The sequence below is a fragment of the Epinephelus fuscoguttatus genome, linkage group LG21, assembly GCF_011397635.1.
Source record: "Epinephelus fuscoguttatus linkage group LG21, E.fuscoguttatus.final_Chr_v1".
Taxonomy (NCBI): domain Eukaryota; kingdom Metazoa; phylum Chordata; class Actinopteri; order Perciformes; family Serranidae; genus Epinephelus; species Epinephelus fuscoguttatus.
Window position 1 is genome coordinate 14,699,993 of NC_064772.1, and position 24,066 is coordinate 14,724,058.

The window sequence follows — 24,066 nt, forward strand, 5'->3', positions numbered from 1 at the left end:
TGTCTAACCTGTGTAATGGCAGCAACAGAAAGTTTGCTGATCTGACGGGGAGTCAGGGCTCTCTGGTCCCCCAGGGCTGGAGTTTGCACTGTGCGGATTTAGGTTGCTGTAGCCACTGACTGGGGGTCTATCTCTGGAGCTGCTGCCCACTCTCCTTGCGTTGAGGAGTGAGGCGGTGGAAGCACTGCGATTCGAGACTCACTAACTAGACTAACTAAATTCAGACTAGCTAAAATTAGCTACATAAACCTGAACTTGAAGCCGCAGCTGTGAGCCTTCAGCTCCAGTTAGCAGAAGGCTAAAAAACATTTTCTCTCCAGCTCTGAAACATTTTGCTGATATTGACTTTTTTTGGGCTACTTTGCAGTGTAGGCAGCTGTTGCCAGTACTGGAATAGCAACTGTCTCTGCAGGATCCTCTGCCATTGAATCATTCTTTCACAAAGTAACACATATGCATATTTGCATTTGGAAAACAACCAATAGGAACGCCATCTTTCTGAAATGGCCTGTGATTGGCCAGAGTTTCCTGTCACAAGCTAGATTTTCTGAAGCCTAAACACAGAACCAAGAAGAAGTGCAGAAGTCCAGTGAAATCCAGGGATTTTTGCCATGTATGTCTCTCATGTATGTTAATAACTTAAAATAGGAGATTAGGAGATTGTCAAGTTTTTCAAATTAATGTGTAAATTAGTTCGTCAATTCGGGGCCCTTTAAATTAAAGTGTTTTTAAGTGGTTTGGTTTACGCCTTCTTAAATTAGTGCAGAAAGTGAGGGAAGTCTGGCCACCATGCAAATTACCTTTATCCACAATTAGGGTCTGAATCAATGTGTATGTTTTCAGGGGTAAACTAAGGTTTAGTTTGTGGTAATTTAAGGGATTCTCTTTAATGCGTTACACTGTGTGGATTCCAGGCTCAGTATATCTTTCTCTTGGGTAGATAACTGTCTTTGTCATGTTTAAATTCGCTGCAGTTCATCCACCCAAGTGCAATACGTCATTAAACCAGAAGATCTGCTTCGCACAGTGTACTTGCACCAGAATCTGACATGGCATCCTAAATAAACAAACACTTTAGATGTTTGTGCAACAAAACTGCCATCCTGGCTCTTGCCTTCAGATTTTATTTCTTTTATCATAGTTACATTTTCCTCTCCACAGATCAACATCTTCTGCAGAAGCAGTTTGTGGACCCTAAAATCAGTAACTGGATGAGTCACCATCTGTGCATGTTAACAAAGATTTTAACTGGAAAATAAAATAGTAAGAGAAAAGTAAAAAAGGGAATAAAGGAGGGAAAACACATTTTCCCAACTGTGCCTTTTTCCAGATCTTTGTGTCATAAAATTCTTTAATCTACAGAGTTTTATTGAGCCCTAATTAGTGCAGCACAAAGATGCATTGTCCTCCTGGAGGACGAGTTCAAACTCTTTGGCTCTTCTGAAAAAGTTAGCAGCTTTGGGATCAGTATGATATGAGATGCATGATAATGTATTTTTTGGTGGGGGTGAAGTGCCTGTTTAACAGAGCACAGATTGGTTGCAGAAGCCATTTGGCTGCTGAATTAGAATCAACAGATTGAAGTTACCGGAAAAGATGCTGCTGACTGATCTGCAGGAGGGAAATGGAAACAATGGCAGCGAAATGATCTCCAAAGGCTCAGAGTTACACTTTAATCCTGCTGCAGCATCCCTGCAAATGATGGCAACAACCAAAAGTATTATTTGTTTAGCAGCGTTTGAGGCCGAGAGCCAGTACACAGCACATGTCAGATCTCTTGGTGCTGCTGATGTGAGGAACGGCTTTAAACTCAGGCATTTTGTTTAAAAATGAAACTCAAAACAAAACTAAAGTAAACAGCAGCCCAAACAAAGGCAGACAGTGTAATGACTAATGACTAATGAGATTATTTACCGCCTCAGAAGTCACATTTTCACTGCTTTCTCCCTTTTTTTTCCCTCTTTCAAGTGGAATTGGTCACACGCTCTGTTGATATGATGACTGTTTCCACATTTAGCTCTGTTTGACTTGGCTTCTGGATGCTGTCTTGGAAACTAATGAAGGGTTGTCTGCCCACAGGAACCATGGTAGTGCAAGTGGCAGCCACAGATGCAGATGACCCAACATATGGGAACAGTGCCAGGGTGGTGTACAGCATCATCCATGGACAGCCGTACTTCTCAGTGGAGCCCAAGACAGGTAGGTACAACGTGTCAGACAAAACGGTGGTGATTTATCCTGCACAAACACAATTATCTGCCAAAGCTGGACCTTTTTGGTTATTTTTTGATTATTTGTTTGTGTTTCTGTCTTCTTCTACTCACTAGTTTGATGTAGGCGTGGCTTCTTTGGGGAAAAGTGATTTCATTTACTTCTGTGAACCAATCAGAATTTAGCAATATTTGGATGAAAATGTTAGTTGGATGACAAAGATGACAGCTGGCAGATTAGCTGAGCTTTTCAGTGGAAAACTCTTTATAGATAATAACCAAGGATGATATTTTTCTAAAATTTAATTTCGATTTTTGCTTATTTAGCACCGCCAAAATGATCATTTGTATGTAATTTACTCACGAAATTTTATGTTGAGTTTGGGAAGAAAACTTTGATTTGTTTGTATTTTTGTATGATCCCAGTGAACAAAGAATCTAAGCATTCAAAGGACAGTGAAAATTCTTGATGAGTTAAAGTCATGAGTTAAACATCCTTTTGCCAATTCTCACTTTATTAAACAACTAGTGCAGTATAGTAAAAGGCTCACTTATGCGATATATGGTCAGTGCTTTTAAAACATTCATTTCCGCCAGAACCTTACTATTTGAAACACTTCCACATAGACACCGCAGGCGCACTACTTGGCTGTGCATGAGACTGTTTATATGGAAGTGTTTGGAATCAGTGGTTCCCAACTGGTGGGTCGCAGACCAAAAGTGGGTTGGGGGTCCATTTTAAATGGACCAAAAGCAACTCCTGAAAGTGTGAAGTTTGTAAAAAAAAAAAACAAAAAAAACCACACACTTTATTTTGAAGTACAGTGAATTTATGACATAGCACTTTGATCTGGAAGTGCCGTTTTGTGCTGTAAATTGAGACAACTACTTTACAGAAACAACAAAGTAGTCTGACAACATGACCAAATGCAAGTATGACGCTGAATATATTAAACTGAGTGCACCTTGAACTAATGACTAAGGAGGTATCCTGACCCCATGTTTCGACCAGTTTGGAATCCACCCTGCAAACATTGAGACATTGTTTGAGCGTTGTTTGAGCGTACAGTCACGACATCTTGTTATGGTTCAAAACTAGTTTCAAAATCAAAGTTGTGCTGACAGCCATGACATCACCTGGCTGTCAGCTTGGCGTCCTTCCAGGAACTGCCCATTGGTTCGACAGCCCATTGGTTCGACATCCCATTGTTCCGACCATATTAAACTCATTGTTCCGAAGTCCGTTCCGAAATCATCATGATGCCCTGTGGTTAAGGTCTGGTTAGGTTTAGGCACAAAAACCACTTGGTTAGGGTCAGGAAAAGATCACGGTGTGGGTTAAAATGAAAAATAAAGCGACAAACACATAAGCCGTGAGCCTGCTCCGCCTCAAGCCGGTCATGGCGCACCATACACCCACCACGAGTCGTTCAGCACCGCGGACAGTTGGACTAATGGGATGTCGAACCAATGGGCTGTCGAACCAATGACATGGACCCGTCCTTCCTGAGCATCCAAGTAATGTTGAAATACAATGTTAATATGACCAATTTATGAACTAACGTTGACTTACACTGGACTCAGACACAGCCTCCTGTGTGAAAGCTTTGTGCTCTTTCCATTTATCCACCACAGTTATCTATCTGTGTGGACTTTGTCACTCTTTGTACTAATCATGACTAATCTTGACTTTGTGGTAAAGCACCCTGAAGGAAAACTTCTCCCATGTGCGATCAAAGACAGCTTGGATAAATACTCTCGAACCTTATAAACACTACAGGCTTAAAACTATGAGACAACAGGAATATAATTTACATGTAGATTTACATAAATGGCATAAACGTGTTTTTTATTCTTAAGAAGTGGGCGTCTAGTGATACTAGCCTTTGGGTGTGGAGTGGACTTCACAGTGTAGCCAGCTGATCACAACCATTTCACAACTAAACATATACATTGTTGATAAAATGTTGTAGTTATAAAAAACAAAGCTACATGCATGTACTTTTTTTCAGTGCAATAATATGATCAACATTTCCTGGTTTGTTAGACAGAGTCTAAATAGACCATTATTGGATGCGGAAATGTCACCGTCTGGCAGTCGCCCTCAAACCGCATTGCAGTTTTTGGCGTCCAGCTGGGACCATTTTGTGGCACCCACCAATGTTTGCTCGGTAGAACTAGATTTATGACATTAAATGTAGTTACATAAAATGTATACTCAAGTACCTGACAGTTGTACTTAAGTTCAATATTTGTGTACATGTATGTAATTGCATCCCACCACTGAGCTGGAAAATACACCTGACTTAATGCTGACAGTGAAAACACCACTGACACCTTTATTTTGCCATGAACAAATTAAAGCAGAGTTTAAAAGAATGCAGCTGACAATCCCCAAAAAATTAAGTATCTTCACCTGATGCAATAAAGATAACAGCAATCAGAAAACAGAACCAAAAAAAAAGCCTGAAAAAAAAGGCTGAAATAAACCACAAGATAAGATGTGAGGTAGTTTGTTGACTTGTGGGGCGTTTCATCCTGAGAAGTGCAGCGGCAGTCCTCGCTACATCTTCATAGCTGGCTCATTAGCCACTGCCCTGCCGAGGCTCGGCTACTTCATGCAAAGCACTCTTGCAAGAAAACAGAAAAATATGGGCCATCCCATAATATCAGGCTTCATCCTCTGCTTCGAGAGCAACACATGCCGGGTTTTTATGGATGTAGTTCTAATTCATGAACTGGTGAAAGCTACTGCAATGCAGGGATTTATGTCGGTTATTTTTCACACTCAGGCAGACACAGAAATATGAGGGATGTTCGAGAACAACAGCTCCGCGGTGACCTGTAAGGTTCACAGTAAACATTCAATAAGCCTAACCACCGGAAGAAAGTGGAGCATTCAGGAAAAATGAATGTATATCACAAGAAAGGAAATGACTTCATACTGTGATGGCATAATGGACGTGGTGTCTGAGGAGGAAAAGATGTTTTCAGCATAAAGATTTTAGCACACTTGGCTCTGAAGTCTCTGCAGTATCTCAGAATCTCTATGTTGTTTTTCACTTTCTGGAGACCTTGGACTAATGAAGCCTCCCGCTGAAGCTTTCATTAGGGAACATTTCCGTGTTTCCATGTTTTGGGGGCGAACATTTACATGTTTTACACACCCTAAATGAAAAAGTTCCTTGTGGATACTCTTTAAGCTCTGACGCTTCCCGTGGGACTCCTCTGAGACTGTAAATCTTTGATTTTAAGTGATTCCTCATGGCTGCTTAGAAGCTAAAACTTCTGTGAGATAATTAATGTGTTAACAAGCTGTGATCACCTTCCTTCAGATGAGTTTGGTTTGGCACTTGTGAATTACTTGTGCTTCCATGTTTTTCTCACTTCCTTTCTGCAATTAGTTGAGCTGCTGATCAGGCACCTGACGTCCATTAATGCTGGTAAATCTGGTCCTTTTTACAAATAGAATTTAAGCCAAAAAATAGCTGGTAAATTGGCTGGTTTGGTCCAAATGTTGCCTAAAACAGACCATATGAGTACAGATGGCTATTTTACACATATCATGTAGACATTTAGATATTTCAGAGAGGTGTACATATGCTTAAAGTAATATATTCTTTTGTCTTTTTAATAAACTGAAACAAACTTTTCAGAACATTTCCAAGACTTTTGGATGAAATTACCTGCTCATTTTCAATCAACATGGTTGATATGTTGCTGGGAGCATGTCATCTGTTGTCAAATTCAGTATTCACTAATTGCCACAATGTCCCATTTCCTTGAACCCACATATCCATTGTATTTGCTCAAATGTGTTCGTGTTCGTGTCATCTTCGTGTTTGATACCCTGAAAGGACAAGCTAGCTAGCAATTAGACTAAATATGAGATATGCTAACTCTCTTGTTCCTCAAACCTGCATTTATGTTTCATTTATTTATTTATTTTTGGTTACATGGGGACACAGATGATTTGGATTCTTGATCTAGAGCTGCTAAATGCTTCATTTTCACCAGCGAGTTGCCAACTTTGTCGACTGTTTGGTGCTGAGCAGGTAGCATTGAATAGGTTTGCTCAAGCTTTTTCGCTAAGACCTGAATATATTATAACGTTTCTGGTCAGGTATGGAATTTATTTTACTTTTAGCTCTGTTTTGGTCTCCACCAGCTCCTGTGGGAAGTACCTCTCTCTGTGGCTGCTAAATGCTCCACTATATTCACCAGCTAGCTGCTAACTTTGTCTGTTGGCTGTTCAGTGCTGGACTGTTCGTGTTCAGTGAGGTTTTCTTTGGGTGCTTTTCCACTTAACAGCTGCCTGTTGAATTTGGAAATGACATTGACGAGAGGGAACCAAAACAATAAAGCTGACTTTATTTTTTACATACAAGTATTTTACATATTATAATACTTTTTCCACCAAAATTATGGCATGCAATTGGGTTTTGTAAACATGGGAAAACCCATTACAAAAAGGTGATATTCCTATTGTCAGTAGACCAGAGCCATGTACATGCCATGCAGATGAGTATGCCTTTCCGTGTTTTGTTTGTTCCTGGTGTGTCATGTTTGACGTTTTGACAGCTGGAAAACAGGTTAGTAAACAGTAAAAAACGGCATAGAGGCAAGTGAAAATATTATGGTGGTTACTTCTTTTTTATTTCTCTTACTAACTCAGTCTCTCTCTCAAACTCAGTGTCAACTAAATTTTGAACAATGTTTGAGCGCTGCTTGGACGGACAAAGGTGGTATTTTGTGGCTGATTATCATTGCATTGTGCAAAGGGGCGGCAAAGGGGCTAAAATTAGTGCATCCACACAGGTGTTGTATTTCCATCAGAGCCAATCGGAGCTAGAGCTGTTAAATACCCACAACTCCTGCAGAGTCATTTGACTTAGGAGTGAATGCATATTGTAACCTTTCCCAGTCAAGACCAAAGCCAGATGTTAGCAGGTGTTGGTGTGTTTTCAGTCCAGTAGGAAAGTGGCTTCGCATTGTTAATATAGAAATACTGATTATACCTGCTTTACAGAAGTGAAACCACATTTCCTCAAAACTTTGAGCAGATGACCTGTTAAATTTTCCTCTGAGGCTGTCTTATTTAAACACTGGAGCATCTAATTTCCCCTGATAAGAAACTGTCACTGTCTTCACACAAATTAAATACCTCTGGGTACGGACATCTTTCCCTGACAGTTGGCACTTAAAAGTGAAGTGCAAAAACATAAACCAAAGCTAGATTTGATATTCTTCGTCTCTCATTACTTTATCAGTTTACTATACAAATTGGTAAAATTATTACCTTCTTGCTGCCATTTCCCGAAGCTGCACAGGCTGATGAGGAGGCTGTATCTCAGGCAGTAGAGGGTGTTGAACGGCCATTAATTTCAGGGTTGGTGGTTTGATTCCTGTCTCCAAATGTCGAACTGTCCTTGAGCAAGACATTGAGCCCCAACTTGCTGCCAATGTATGGCTAAAAAAGGTGTCTTCCAAGTGTTTTTTTTTTTTTTTTTTTCCGGTTTACGAATGGAAAGGTGCTCAAAGCGTAAAACTTGAAGCTCACAGATAAATCCCACATTGGTGCTCTTTCTGTAGGACAGCGGCTGGTTTATTAACCTGTCAAACAAGAGGCACACACACATACACACCTAAATGTGTACACAGACACAGCCCTTGGGCCCCTGCCAGCACCTCGCCTCTCTGCTGCCCATCTCTGCCTGACCACGACTGATTATACTTGGCTCTCTTTCTGTCCACGTAGAAGGTGATTGGATCTCATGGTTATGAGATGCAATATTGGTGTCAGAATTGAGAAGCATGGATGCCTGTCAGACAGGTGTGACTCCATGTGGGACTCAAGGCAGGGAGGCACGAAGACATGTTGTTTGACAAGAGTAACCTTAATAACAACCTGGTGTAAAAACACAGCTTATAGAACAGTAACTTGTGTGTCGAGGGGGAAATCCTGCAGGCTTCCTTAGCAGCATTGTTACTGTCTGGAATTCTCTGTTGGTTTGTGGAAGATTCTTTGATAGATTTCTTTTTAGATCTTTTTCCCCACCTATATTGCCTCCTGAAAAAGTATGAGGCACAACTGTAATTGAGAGAAATATTAGGAAGTGTTCGCACGGTTAGCTTCGTCTTCATCTTAATTTAGTTACCTTTCAAGAAGAACTACCTTGGGGAAATAAAAATTTATGCTACTAAAAAATGCTCTGCTGGTTTCCTGTAAAAAGATCCTGTTGTGTCATCAACTCCAACTCTGAAGCACCTTTCTTTGCTATATTTAAACTTTATTTGTCCATTTGACATATATTAAAAAATCACAGCTCCCACAAAGGGGTCAGCCCTTTGTTCCCTTAACACCTATGATTTCTTTCACCCAAATTAGGCCTTATATTCCCTCAGCCCTATGTTCCCTCCGCACCAATGATTATTCTCCATCCTAAATTAGGCCCTATGTTCCCTCAGTGCCTATGATTTTTTTCACTGAAATTTGGCCCTGTGTTCCCTTAGCCTTTTGATTTTTTTCCCCATGTCAAATTAGGCCCTATGTTTTTTTTCCAGTACCAAATAAGGTCCCATGTTCCCTTGTCAACTCATTTCCATCCCAAATTAGGCCCTATCTTCCCCCTAGCCATTTGTTTCCTCAGCCCCATGTTCCCACAGCTGGCCCTTCAATAACAAGTTTAGGGTTGCCAGTGTTATTATTATTATTAAAGGGGTGAAACATTACCTCATTGGCAGAGGTACTGATCTGAGAGACCATGGGGTTGAGGGAACATAGGGTTTAGGGAACAAAGGGTTGAGGGAACATAACACAAAGGAAACATAGGGTTTAAAGAAGGTACAGCTGAGGGAACAAAGGGCAGAGAAAACATAGGGGTGAGGGAACAAAGGGCAGAGGGAACAGAGAGTTATGGGAACAAAGGGCTGAAGGAGCATAAGGTTGGGAGGACAGAGGTCAGGGAACATAGGGTATAGGGACCATAGGGCTGGGGGGACAAAGGTTTGAGGGAACATAGGGTTGAGGGAAGAAAGGGTTGAGGGAACATAGGACTGATGGAACAAAGGGCTGAGGGAAGATTGGGTTGAGGGAACATAAGGTTGAGAAGACAGAAATGAGGGAACATAGGGTTTAGGGAACTTAGGGCTGAGGGGACATGGGGTTAAGGTGAACAAAGAGCTAAGGGAACACAGAGTTGAGGGAACATAGGACTGACGGAACAAAGGGCAGAGGGAACATAGGGTTGAGGGAAGTAAGGGCTAAGGGAACACAGAGTTGTGGGAACCAAGGGCTGAGAGACCATAAGGTTGAGAGGACAAAGAGATGAGGGAACATAGGGCTGAGGGGACATGTGGTAGATGGAACAGTCAATGGAACATAAGGTTGAGGGAACTAAGCGCTAAGGGAACATAAGGTTGAGAGGACATAGATGAGGGAACATAGGGCTGAGGGGACATGGGCCAAGGGAACAGTCAAGGGAATGTAGGGTTAAGGGAACATACGGCTGAGGGAACATGGACACACTCCTTTGACAAAGTATCAGATATGATTTAATGTCCAAATGAAACTTTTCTCACTTCCTGCTACTTCTTCTTTCAAGATAAATTAAAATGATCCCCGTGAAGAAGTAAAAAGGCTCCTCATTTATCATGTTGTGTCTAAGCAGTAATTTCTAAAACAGGGACTGACAGAAACTTGACCACTTGCCTCTGGCTCTTCAGTGATCTTTAACAAAGTTTGTGAGAACACTTGAACCCATCGACAAGCCTGGAGTGAGACTTCATGACACCAATACCAATTAGAGCGAGAGTAGACATTTACTTAAGTGATGTTCAAACAGCATGTCTGCCCCATAAAGTCCCCATTACTCTCATATCATGTTTTTCTTAGAGCCATTCAGCTCAATGACCAGAGCTCACACTTTCACAGCCTCACTTGCTGACGTGTTTTTCATTAAGCTAAGTGGATTCTTTAAACCCCAAGGTTGATATTTCAAAAGCTTTAATGGGTTATGATTGCTTACTGTAAGTGGCCTGTGTTCTCCTACAGTACCCTGTGACACTAACCAGTGTCAACTTCTGCTACATGCCATCTGTCCACTGGGAAACAACCAGCATGGTGGATGAGACATGAGGCAGAGATGTCGTCAAATGTCAGTCTGCTTACGTTCTATGTTTGTATCGAGCTGTCAGTGTGCATAAAGCCTCTATCATCACATTCTTAGATCTGTAGAGTGACAGTCGCTCACATGTATTTGTTTGCATCTTGACACCATTTTACTTTTCCAGATTTTCCATCACATAAGAATTTAGAAAGGTTTGTAGTAACGTCAGTGACAACGACACAAAATCTGCTTGTACAGTAGGTAAATTCATGAGCAGTAAAACGCACCACATCTCAGTTCCAGTTGTAACCTGCCTCAGCTCTAACTGCTAATGGTAAAAGACTGGGAGATACAGATATTTATTTCATCAGTGTATCAATTACCTTGTGGACCAGTAGTCAGAAGTTTAGGTCGCTACAAGAGAAAGGGTGCATTAGCAAAATGCATTGAGTGACTGAGTAAAGAACCTCACACACATCAAAGGTAAGTTTTTTAAGTGTGTTGTATTGTATTGAATGAAAATGAAGTTGTAGAAAAATAAATAAAAAACAATTTTAACCTTTCAGCTCTTCAGACATGAGACATCAACCACAGTTCTCAATAAATCAGTCTTTTTTAAATAAATCACAGTCTCTGTATAAATCCCAGTCTCTGTCTTTTGGGTTGGCTCGCCATGACCACTGAGGTCCCATTCTACCTTTACAGACACAGGAAGAATCCCCAGTAGAAGAAGATGTCTCGCAGATCAACACAGGAATCCATACAAGGGAAAGGAAAAGAAAAGACCCGGCCTATAAAGGCCAAAAACAGGGTTACTGTATTGTTCACACAAATAAAATATACTCTTAAATTTAAATAAGTACATATAAACACACATTTTTATGCATATACTTTGTAACACAGCTTCTTAATAATTACTTTAACCACTTTTTACTGTTAATTCAATGAACTGAATACATTTCTCAGTATTAACATGAGGCAAAATGGCTGAACATTTCTTTCCCTCTTTTTCCTACCGCCGCTCACTCTCAAAAAAAAAAAAAAAAAACACAGAGCGAGGGTAAATGTAAACAAAACACCGTAACATAAAACATTTTTTTAACCACCACATTCATGAAAATAATGCCTCATTGATCCATATTAACATTAGCAGAAGCAGCACATTTCACTCCATTTATCAGACCAACTTCAGTAAAAGTTACTCACCAGAGGCTCACGGTTCACATACACACGCACACTCCAGGCACAGAGCACAATACACGGCTCTCATCAGTCCAGGATTCCGCTTTTTAAGAGACAGGGACACGGGAGTTCAGTAGCGTGTAAGCTTTACAATTTAGCAATGGATGTGGCTAATGACTGGAGCTAGTGCTGGAGCTAGTGCCGAGTTAGCGCCGAATGCTAATCAACACAACTCACGTTCTCCTCCGCTTCTGTTGCAAAACACACGGTCCGCTCACCTAAGTGCATTTTGATGGTAATACTTTTACTTGAGTAAGAAATTGAATTGAATTTGGATCTCTGAGGCCCCGCTTCCTCCTTCTATACAAAAATGAAGCCAAAATATCCCAGACACGGCTGCTGCCATCTTGTGCTGGTGACGTCCTGTGGAGCTAGACTCTGTGCAGTAGCTTTCTCCTCTGTATCGAGTTCCCGCCCATACACCCCATGGCAAGCAGCTTCACTGATCACAAGCATAACAATTGACCCTTCGCTAAGTCACGCCCCTGGACGCAGACTGGCAATCATAACGTAGCATCACGCCGGCTCAGACCAGACAGTAACACAGCTCCATTGATTTATTTTCAGGCAGGTTTTGTGGATTTTGAGCTAAATGTTTGCCTGAGGCACGTTGTGTATCAATGATACTAGTTACCTGGAGAGGTTGGAAAAAGATATACGTTTCTCCCCTGTTCCGAAACCAAAATCAAACCCTGAAAAGTGTAGGGTTAGCTACCTAGCTACTGAAGATATAGCCTGCTGAATGTATACACATGCTGCTTTTGCTTTATAATGATTATAACAGTGAAAAAAAGACCAACCCTGCTGTACAGGAACCAGTGAAGGGAAGCAGAGAAACTTTGCTGATATTCAACCAACTGTGTGTCATCGCAGTGTGCGCAGTTGAAAGTTTTTTGCCTCCTCCCTGAGATACCTACCTGTCCAGCACGGGGGTGAAGCCAAACACCGTTCATCTGCACACACTGCGATGCCACACAGCTGGTTCAGTATCAGCAAAGTTGCCCTTTATATTCATTGTCTTCTGTGGCGATCAGCAGTGATGTGGCGGTTCACTTTTACACTGTGATCTGTAGCCTCTAGTTCGACTTTAGCTTCTAACTATCTTTGTTGTTGCTGCTGAGTCAGTTTGACATCCTGGATATATCCTTCAAACACAGACTGTAGACCCCTCTGTCTGCTTCTCTCTGGAGTCACTATTTTATTTTTCCAAAAATATGATAAGATTTCCTAAGGGAGTGCAATTAGTCACAGTGTGGGCTCCATGCTTACTGTGACAGCTTGATGGATGATCACAAAGGGGCGGGGCTTAGCGAAAGGTTAACTGGCACACACAGCTGGCAGTCATGACATCAACCTCAAGTTTTTACAGCATCAAATAACTAATTATAACCAAACTTATAAGGAAAACGAACATTTGAACACATGACCTGTGCTGCAGTCAGCCACAAGGGGATGATTGAGATGTTTTGGCACTTTGGAGAGCCGTCATGTCGCCCATCTTTAAATACAGTCTATGTGGAGGTCCTCTATTTGTAACGGAGTATTTCCTCACTGCATTATTGCTTTTAATCCAGTTAAAGATCTCAATGCTTTTACTGTTCAAGTCAATGCAGTAAGAGGTTTTGCTGTTACAGTTGTACTTGGTCTGGTGGTGCTTTATGTATCATAGTTGTGGTCTTGTGTTGTCCTGTCTGTATTTTCTTGTACAGTTCGGAGTTTTGTGTTCTTAATGTGCATATTTATTGTTGAGTTTGTGTCTCTTGTGTGTATTTGTTACTCAGTCGTATGTATTTACAGTAAATGGCCCATCTAGGGACGGACTTTGCAAACTAGCATGGGCTATAAATGCTGTGGTGTGTGGCATCATTTCATGCTGCATACTTCTCCCTATACAAATACACATTAAATAAAATAAATGACCTGTAGTTTACAGTGGCAGTGTACAGTGTTTAATGTGAGATAATGGTAGTTACATTTAGATAGATGTTTCTGTGTAACTGGCTCTGCTGCGATAGTTTTGTGATTCTTCTAAACTTCTGCTGCATTTTGCCATTTGCTATTTTTACCATGTTGCCACAGTGGCTGCAGTTTAGCAAAAGTTACATGGTTTTGCTTTAATGAAGCCTGGAGGAGACACATATCATCTGTGGACCGGCCAGACCCTGAATTAATAGTGTAATTAGTGTTTGTGTTGGGGGAAATAACCTGAGCAAAATACGAGCCAATGCAACAGTACTGCAAATGATAAGTTGCAGAGAATGAATACATGTCAAACTCTGCAAACAACAAATTATCATTTTTTTAATAGGACTCACAATAAAAGTAGTTTTCTGCAGAGTCAGTCTATCAAAGTGAGACTAACTTTTGCTGAACAGAATCCACTGAGGCCTCATATGGAAGTTAGCAGGTAATCACACACTAACGACACACTTCAGTTTCAAAGAGAATCAGTTCCTTATTTTACTTTTGTGATAATACCATTTAAATGTCAATCCGTGGCATGTTAAAACCAGGGTTCCTGCAGGTCCTTGAAAAGTCTAACAAGGCACTGAAAGTATTAATCTAAAAATAAAGCCTTACTTGGTATTAAAATGTCTTGAATCCATCCTTAAAAAGTCTTAAAAATGGCAAGACATAGTGAGTAGGATTTTCTGATTTTTTTTATGATGCTTTGTAAAATCTCCAAATAATTAGTAACATCTATTTTTATAAATAATTTATTGAATGCCTCTCACATTAATGTCAAGGTCAGCACAACCAACACTCAGTCTATTTTATGCAAGACGTTTTCAAACTCAGTCGGGATTGTAGTAGTGAAATCCCACAGAGAGAGAGAGAAATACAAAATAGCCAAGAAAACCGTCAACAAAGGCCAGGTATTTCCCAGCTCTGTTATACACTCGTCTCCACCAAGAGACAAAAAAACGTAAGTTTTTAACATTTGGGCAAAATTGTCTCTTACACTAAACAATTGTTGTGGGTTCATGTTTTATTTCTTTAATGTTGGTGTTTGTAAAATAGGTCTTACATTGAATTCAAAGGAGCATTTAAAAAGTCTTAAAAAGGTTTAAATTTAACTCCCTAACTTTAAGCTGTAGGGACAATGTAAAATATAGTTTAGTAGTACAAACAGGGAAGAGTCATGAAGTCAGCTATCTGACCGAGTATATAAAGTTAAAGGTTTACAGTATTACACAGGAATTGTAGGTTACTATTTGTGAACAGTATGGCCTGCAAACAAAAGTGAACTCCAAGCCCAGATTCATTCTTGTTATTAGCTACATTTGCATTTTTTCTGCATCACGTCCGCGATTTTCGTGGCTTCCTTATGGTCTGGCACCTGGTTGCTACCTTTTGTAAAGTCCTGACCTCAGAAATGTCCTGAACACAGCAAAATATGAGAAATAAAAGGAAAATAAAGGCAGAGAGTCTCTGCAGATAAATATACATCACAAATATCTAGTGGGTCAGAAGTGATGTGTCTATATGTCTTCTCTTTAAGGATAATCCTGGGCAGTATGCCTTTAACTAACTGTAGCTAACATTACCTAGCATAAGCCACTGGTCATACCACACCACATAAGACTGTAGCAGGAAAAAACACCTAAGTACATTGAACTAACTCTTTTCTAAGGGAAGTCTTGAGCTAGTTTTTCCTTTAAAGAATGACATAGTCTGGCTTTAAAAGGCATTAAAACTGTACAGGTGTTAAATACTGTGTCTGCCCTCCATATTGGCTGTGAAAGGGACCCCATTGTTTGTGTTAAGTGTTAGCTTTTAACATATTGTCAATACCATGTATCTTACAGACTACACTCCGGGGGTGAGCCACCAGCTTTTTAGACAGCAGACCAGGATTGAGTGTTGTGGGATGAGCGTTGTGCTTCTGTCTTTGCAAGTTACTAATTAGTCCCATTTGCAGCACACGCCTGGGCCATAGCAGAGGGTGACTTTGACAGAGTGCCTGGGCTAAAATACACTCTAAGCTCCACACTGCAATACTGCACTAGCGATTAAGTGGCAGAGGGCTAATGGTCAGGGGGGGAAGGAGGATGTGTGTGACCCGGTGTTAGGTGGGTAGCATCCTGGCTCTTCTCCGTCTAACAAGTCTCTTTACTCTGGTTCTTAATCCCAAATTGAATCTACAAGGTGCCCTTGGGAAAAGTACTTAATCCTGAATAGCTCCAATAACTTCCAAGCAATACATAATATCGGCAAAATACACAAGTTGCAGCGCCTAAAGGTGCTCAGTTAAGACAGTTTTTTGTAATATATATTGATTGATAGCTTGTGGTTTAGTTTGAAGGTGAAGCTGAAATGTGTTAAGGACTGCGTTCTAATTGATGGCAGGCTCAAGGAGGTTTGAACAGCTGCCTGCAGCTCCATACACCTTGGCGATATGGCAAGTCCTTTAGAGACAATTATCCGCGCACATTAACACTGCTAAGCATGCATGCATGCTCACAAGCCTCAATGGCTGGAATAACAAGAGGAGAATTTAGTTAGAAGAAAACGCCAGGTGCCTGAATGAGAGGATTAATTACACTCTGAAGGGGGTATTTAAGATGTGACACGGCTTGCCTCGCAGAGCGACACGAGGATGACATCTGAATATGACAGGCACTCAGGTGAGAGGCGCCCGGACGGACCACTCTTTGTCTGTTCTCAGCCTGAGAATCTAATTAAACGGAAAGCGCTCAAATGAAAGAAAAGGCCAGGTCCAATCCTGGTGTGATCATTACATCATCACACGTTACATTTTGATGCAGAGGTCAGTAGGAGACGGGTTTGTGATCAGCCTGGGATTAAGATATCAGTGTGGCCTTTATAAAGGAACAGTGTGTTAGATTTAGGGAGACTGGTGGCATCTAGCAATGAGAAATGCAGACTGCAACCAGTTTAACTCCTTGTAGATAGATTTGCGTCGGTGTCCATTGTCTGGGAGGTTCTTACAGTGAGAGGTCTGTTCCTCTCCTAAACAAACACACCTAGTGATTTAAACAGATGGAAACACTGAATAAAGCAGTTTCATGTTACAAATCAGGGTTTCTCTGACGTTGTTTGGCATGTCTTAGATGGACTAGCCTACCATCTGCTAATGTGTGCTAACCTTTTGCTCTGATAACTCAAGATCCAGACGTTCAGGAGATTTTTACCAGGAGCCAAATTATCCACAGAGGTCCCTTTCTATCAAAAACAAACGCACCCAGGGATTTAAATCAGTAAAAACATGGAACAAAGCAGATTCATGTCACCAATCAGTGTTTTTTGACGCTCTTCAGCATGATGGAGACAGACCGCTAGCCTAGCACCTGCTCATGTGTGCTCACCTTTTTTCTCTGATAACCTAGGATAGGGACGTTTAGGAGATTTTTACCGGGAGCCGAATTATCTGCAGAGGTCTCCTCCTCTCCAGAACAAATATACCCAATGATTTAAACTGGTAAAAACACTGTATAAAGCAGTTTCATGTTACAAATCAGTGTTTCTCTGATGCCGTTTGGCATGTCAGAAGTGGGCTGCTCGTCTACAACTTGATAATTTGCGCTCACATTTTTTCTCTGATTAAGGTAGGGAGCTGAATTATCTGCAAAGGTCTTTTCCTCTCCAAATCTCACCAGTGATTTAAACCGGTAAAAACAATATTAAAACAAATTCATGGTAAAAAAAATCTGTGTTTTCACCACAGTCTTGTCACGGAGGAGCTGCTAACTACAGTGCCACAGGAAAAAGCAAATGGCCTTATCTCGAGCTTTGGTTTGTCTGTTCTTATGTACTATAGAAACATGGCGGCACAACATGGTGATCTTCATAGATGAGGACCCACTTGCTATGTAGATATAAATGGCTCATTCTAAGGTAACAAAAACACACTGATTCTTATTTTCACATGTTTATACTAAATAAATCATACTTGTTATACTATATTCCATTTTTGCCAGTATTTACCCCCTAAATCCTACACACTGTTCCTTTAAACCCTTGTGTGCTTTTCTCTACTCCCTTCTTTAAAAGCGGGTGTTGTTGTGGCTCCGTACTTGTGGTAGCGACTGCACTAAATCGAGAACATTACAGCTGAAGGCTAGATATAAATCTGGCTGCCTCCTGTAATATAGAGAGGGAGATGCAATTTTTCAATTCTAATCACAAACAACAACACACCACCTGGATGTGTGTACAGATGAACGCACTTCCTCTCAGCGTTAACATTACAAATGAATGGATCCTGTGTTCTATAACATGTTCTCTGTAACACATGGGTCCTCTGTGTTGTGGCCCTTTCACACTGAGCAGGTATAGTGACCTATGATTAGAGCATGATGCTTGAATGTCACTCTGTAATAAACTACCTGGACTGGAGGTTTTATTCCCTGTTTGTATGGCCTGTTTTTGTGTTATGGGATCTATTCTTTGTAAGTGGACCGCCCAAGGGCTTAGCAAATCACATACTGCACCCTTCATGTTTAAGTGTTCATCACCTTCATCAGTACCTCTCATAGCTGCACGCAGAGCCGGAGGGTTCCTCCCAAAGTCTGCACTTTTATTTCCTCTTCCCAAGACAAATGTCAAGTATCTGGGCTTTAGCAGGGAGCATGGCCCACCCGTCTGCCGCCAGTGGTGTGGAGACAGCTAGATAAATGTACGGCTACAATGCGTCTGGCTTGCACCGGAGGCAAGGAGTCACGGCACAATGCGAGGCCGTGCCGTGATAGCGACAGAAGGATTTTAATCATCGCCTCTCCCCAGGAATGACACCAGCGCCGCACGGGGTAACAGAGATAGAGAGCGAGGGGGCTGGCACCCAGCAGACAAACAACAGTCTCGCAACATCGGCGTGTGGATTAGCAGTGTCGCTCAGTGAGAAGTATGTGTGCTTCTGGCCAGGCAGGATGAGAAACATGTCTCTGTTTTTTTTTTTTTTTTGACACCGGAATCAGGATTCATAGCATCATTAACCACAGCCAATATCTCTCAGGCTCCAACACACCAAGCTGATATTAAATAAGTATATCAATTGTGTGTGAAGCCTATCTATGGTTTAGTGAGACCATTCATTTGGTCTCACTGCTGGCTGCACAAGCTTAACATCTTTTTCTACTTTATTTCACCTTTAAGGAGCCATCTTTTACAGCTGTTATTATAATCCAGCCATTATCCAGCTTCCTCCCTAGCTTTGCTTCTTCTGAATGTTTAAAGATGCCTCTTTCAAGTCTAGACATGCATGCTTTGTCCCTCTGGTGGTGTTGTATAGAGTAGAGAACAGAAAAAAAAGTTTTGTTCTGTTTGTGTCTTGCTAGTTTTATGGGGGCCTCGCTGGATTGAAGGCTTGAAGTAACCTTTTCTGATGCAACTCAAGTAAACAGGGTTCACAGGTGACGCTGCAGCAAGCACCAGAGCAGTGGTGGTGCTCTTTAATTGGCTATGGGCTTACACTTTGGAAGAAGCAACAGCAAAGTGATGAAAGGATGGATGGAGGATGGGTGCAAGGGATAAACGGAGCAGATGGGTGAATATCCACAGCACTGACATAGATGCCTGTAATTCACAGCATAAAAGCATCACAAAAAAAGAAAAGAAAAAGAAACAGATGACATGTTTTGACTTTGTCGTTGAGGCTTTGCCAGAGGAGAGAAAGGCAGTCTTGTTTTCCCCCACTGCTGCATGACAACGTCCCACTGTTCATTATTCGATGCAGGAATGAAATGGCATGTTTTGCAGAGCAACGGCAAAAGATTATTGCTTTATTGACCACCGTCATCCCACTGCAAGCCCACTGGCAGTGACTTTGGAGAAAAGAAAGTGGACAGCTCACTATAATTTAGCTAACTGAGCCATTTAGTTAGAGCAGCCAATAACAGTTTTCAGCTGGAGGGACTGTAATGACATTAATAAAGGATGGCAGAGAGAGAAAATTAAACACTTAATGGAATTGTTTATTTTCAAGTACACCCGCGGTTGACGGTCAAAAGGCATCTTCATTTTTCTCTTGAAGTCTTTTGACCCACTTTTCTTGATTTGTTTGTCTTTCCTCCTTTGTTCCTGGAATTGCAAATACTATGTGCGTGTGTGTATGTGGGAGTGTGTGTGTTTGCAGATGCACTGTACTTGTGAGAACCAGCCTTTATATATAAAGAAATCCTTGCTTATGTTAAAACAAGAATGAGGGGTGAGTTCAACATGCAGTTCGGTTGCGGAGGACAGGTTTGTGTATGTTGCATTTTCATTGGTGGAAGAAGTATTTAGATCCGTTCCTTAAGTACTAATACCAAAACAAGTAAGTCTTGCATTAGAAACTTTACTTAAGTAAAAGTATGTAACTACTATCAGTAAGACGTACCTCAAGTACTAAGTGTAAAAGTACTCAATCTGCAGTAAAATGTTAGTCCTTAGTTACAAACATCTCTGTATTTGAATGTCTGCAGTCTGTATGTTATACAGAAATTTATTTTGTTCACCCACAAAACAACCGTATACATGGGATTCATATCTCCTTATCTGCAGGGACAGATGAGCAGACAGAATATGACAGCAGTTACAATGATTGGAAACGTCACTCGAACGTCTCCATGGCAATGAGCCACCATGGTGCAGTGATTAGCATTGTTGCTTCACAGCAAGAGGGTTCCTGGTTCAAACCCGGGGTGGGGGAGCCCTTCTGTGCGGAATTTGCATGTTCTCCCTGTGTCAGTGTGGGTTTTCTCCAGGTGCTCTGGTTTCCTCCCACACTCCAAAGACATGCAGGTTAACTGGTGGTTTCAAGTTGGTTGCAGGTGTGAATGGGAGTGTGAATGGTTGTCTGTCTCTGTGTGTCAGCCCTGTGATAGTCTGGTGACCTGTCCAAGTTGTACCCCGCCTCTCCCCCGATGTCAGCTGGGACAGGATCCAACCTTCTTGTGAACCCTAAAAAGATAAGTGGTCACAGAAATTGAATGAATGAATGAATGAATGAATGAATGAACGAGTAAAACAGTCTCCGTAGCACCTGGGAGAAGTTTCAGTTGTACAACTTCACCACTAGATGCCACTAAATCCTACAGACTAGACCTTTAATCCAAAAACATAATATATATGACAGTAAAACACTGGCAGGGAACATTTTACTGCAAGTAATTGTACTTGTACGGCAAGCACTTTTAATTTACAAACTTTATGTACAGTTAACTGCTAATAAAGTACAAGTTTGAATGAAGGATTCGTACTTGTAGTGGAGTATTTTGACAGTGTGGTATTAGCACCTTTACTTAAAGGTTTTGCTCATTTTAACTACTGCTGCTCAGAAAAACACTTCATCTTCCAGGTAATCTGAAACATTCAAATTAAACATCACTGGATTTGGAGATGCATGGTTTCTAATGGACAGGGAGAGTATGAAGAAACTGAAAACTAAAGCTGTCAGACAAAATACTGAAGTCAGGTTCAAGTACCTCAAATTTGTACTTAAGTACAGAGTAAATGTCCTTAGTTTCATTCCACTGTTAAGCATTTTACATTAACTTTTAGCACCTCTATGAAAAATAGCACCTGTGTTTTTCAGAGTCATAACTGAAGTTAAAAACTGGCAGACCTGTGCAAATTCACAGTTTGCTGAAATTAACTTTTAAAACCCCCTCGGTCCCCCAAAATACAGACGCCCCCCTCTTTTACTATCTCAAGCTATGGTGGAGGTCATGAAGCATCGCTTTATGACTCTGTGCTATTACAGAGATAAAGCACCATCACTTCCCTGAAAACTGTTTGGGAAACAGGTTTCAGAATTACAGAAAAGAAATGGGTCAACATCTTGCTGATACGAAGTCCATGTCAAGGCATATTTGCACTGGGTTCATTTAATTTAAGGTTATTGACAGAATATATTGGACCCTGTTATTATTGTATAGACCTGAGCTTAGAATTGACCCTGGGTACTAGAAGTGCCTTGACGAAGGTACAATAACACGTCATATGGGATTGCCCCAAAGTTGAAGACTTTTGGACATCAGTTCTTGATTGTACCCACATCGGTAGCTGTTGCTCATGGAGTCCATTTTTGCATTTGTTTATTTCTGACACATTCCCTCTAATTATTCACCTTATGCTGCCCTGCCCATTTTTTTATCTTCTGGTTTGGTAGGATGGTTTCACAGTACCACATCCGTAAGCTATCAGTGATTGAGAGGACGACATACGAAAATGGCCCGAATTCACAAGTACATTTTTAAGTACTTTGGAGTGTCTCTTTGTGAAGATGGCTCCAATATGAGCCACCAAACAACTGCTAACAGAGTTTAAACAAGCTTAATTTTTTGCAGACTGAGCTAACCACCTGATTGCAGTACGCTAATTTATACATATATATATATATATATATATATATATATATATGTATATATACAGTACAGGCCAAAAGTTTGGACACACCTTCTCATTCAATGCGTTTTCTTTATTTTCATGACTATTTACATTGTAGATTCTCACTGAAGGCATCAAAACTATGAATGAACACATGTGGAGTTATGTACTTAACAAAAAAAGGTGAAATAACTGAAAACATGTTTTATATTCTAGTTTCTTCAAAATAGCCACCCTTTGCTCTGATTACTGCTTTGCACACTCTTGGCATTCTCTCCATGAGCTTCAAGAGGTAGTCACCTGAAATGGTTTTCCAACAGTCTTGAAGGAGTTCCCAGAGGTGTTTAGCACTTGTTGGCCCCTTTGCCTTCACTCTGCGGTCCAGCTCACCCCAAACCATCTCGATTGGGTTCAGGTCCAGTGACTGTGGAGGCCAGGTCATCTGCCGCAGCACTCCATCACTCTCCTTCTTGGTCAAATAGCCCTTACACAGCCTGGAGGTGTGTTTGGGGTCATTGTCCTGTTGAAAAATAAATGATGGTCCAACTAAACGCAAACCGGATGGGATGGCATGTCGCTGCAGGATGCTGTGGTAGCCATGCTGGTTCAGTGTGCCTTCAATTTTGAATAAATCCCCAACAGTGTCACCAGCAAAACACCCCACACCATCACACCTCCTCCTCCATGCTTCACAGTGGGAACCAGGCATGTGGAATCCATCCGTTCACCTTTTCTGCGTCTCACAAAGACACGGCGGTTGGAACCAAAGATCTCAAATTTGGACTCATCAGACCAAAGCACAGATTTCCACTGGTCTAATGTCCATTCCTTGTGTTTCTTGGCCCAAACAAATCTCTTCTGCTTGTTGCCTCTCCTTAGCAGTGGTTTCCTAGCAGCTATTTGACCATGAAGGCCTGATTCGCGCAGTCTCCTCTTAACAGTTGTTCTAGAGATGGGTCTGCTGCTAGAACTCTGTGTGGCATTCATCTGGTCTCTGATCTGAGCTGCTGTTAACTTGCGATTTCTGAGGCTGGTGACTCGGATGAACTTATCCTCAGAAGCAGAGGTGACTCTTGGTCTTCCTTTCCTGGGACGGTCCTCATGTGTGCCAGTTTTGTTGTAGCGCTTGATGGTTTTTGCGACTCCACTTGGGGACACATTTAAAGTTTTTGCAATTTCCCGGACTGACTGACCTTCATTTCTTAAAGTAATGATGGCCACTCGTTTTTCTTTAGTTAGCTGATTGGTTCTTGCCATAATATGAATTTTAACAGTTGTCCAATAGGGCTGTCGGCTGTGTATTAACCTGACTTCTGCACAACACAACTGATGGTCCCATTGATAAAGCAAGAAATTCCACTAATTAACCCTGATAAGGCACACCTGTGAAGTGGAAACCATTTCAGGTGACTACCTCTTGAAGCTCATGGAGAGAATGCCAAGAGTGTGCAAAGCAGTAATCAGAGCAAAGGGTGGCTATTTTGAAGAAACTAGAATATAAAACATGTTTTCAGTTATTTCACCTTTTTTGTTAAGTACATAACTCCACATGTGTTCATTCATAGTTTTGATGCCTTCAGTGAGAATCTACAATGTAAATAGTCATGAAAATAAAGAAAACGCATTGAATGAGAAGGTGTGTCCAAACTTTTGGCCTGTACTGTATATATATACATACATACATACATACATACATATACGGAGTCAATACACATCAAGGGTTTCAAGAATTGTTATACACTGTTTACCTGTTAGCCTCTTGCCAAACAGTAACACCAAGCACTCTATTAACATTGGCTAAGCCTTTCACGTTAGTAACAGGGACCAGCTGTAGAGCATCACCATCATCATCACCATCCAAATTAATGTTCAATGTTTTGTCGACTGAGAGAGTGATTATGAAAACACTATCAACATGTGCTTTTGTCTCACACGGCCAGCAGCTCCAAAAACATTGGCCCAAATATCCACATATGAATTACTGGGATAAACTGATGACATATTGGGAATCTAAGTCATCACTGTGTCATTTGAACAACTATTAAAAGTTAATAACAGCATCTTTTTAACCTCTAAAACAGCTTAATGGCAAGTACAGGGTGATAAAGCTAAGATGCTAAGCAAAGTATCGCACTATCCCTCCAAAACAGGAGCAAGAGCACAAAATCACGCAATGC

General features: G+C 41.1%; 1 protein-coding gene across 4 annotated transcripts in view; it reads left to right on the forward strand.

Moving 5' to 3' along the window:
- Window positions 1–24,066, forward strand: part of LOC125882280 (cadherin-7-like) — a 269,395-nt gene that overhangs the window by 175,149 nt on the left and 70,180 nt on the right. For all 4 annotated transcript variants that reach the window (XM_049566066.1, XM_049566064.1, XM_049566067.1 and 1 more), the window contains one exon: window positions 2,080–2,199. In XM_049566066.1, coding sequence (XP_049422023.1) covers window positions 2,080–2,199 — 120 coding nt within the window. The remainder of the gene's footprint in view (window positions 1–2,079; window positions 2,200–24,066) is intronic.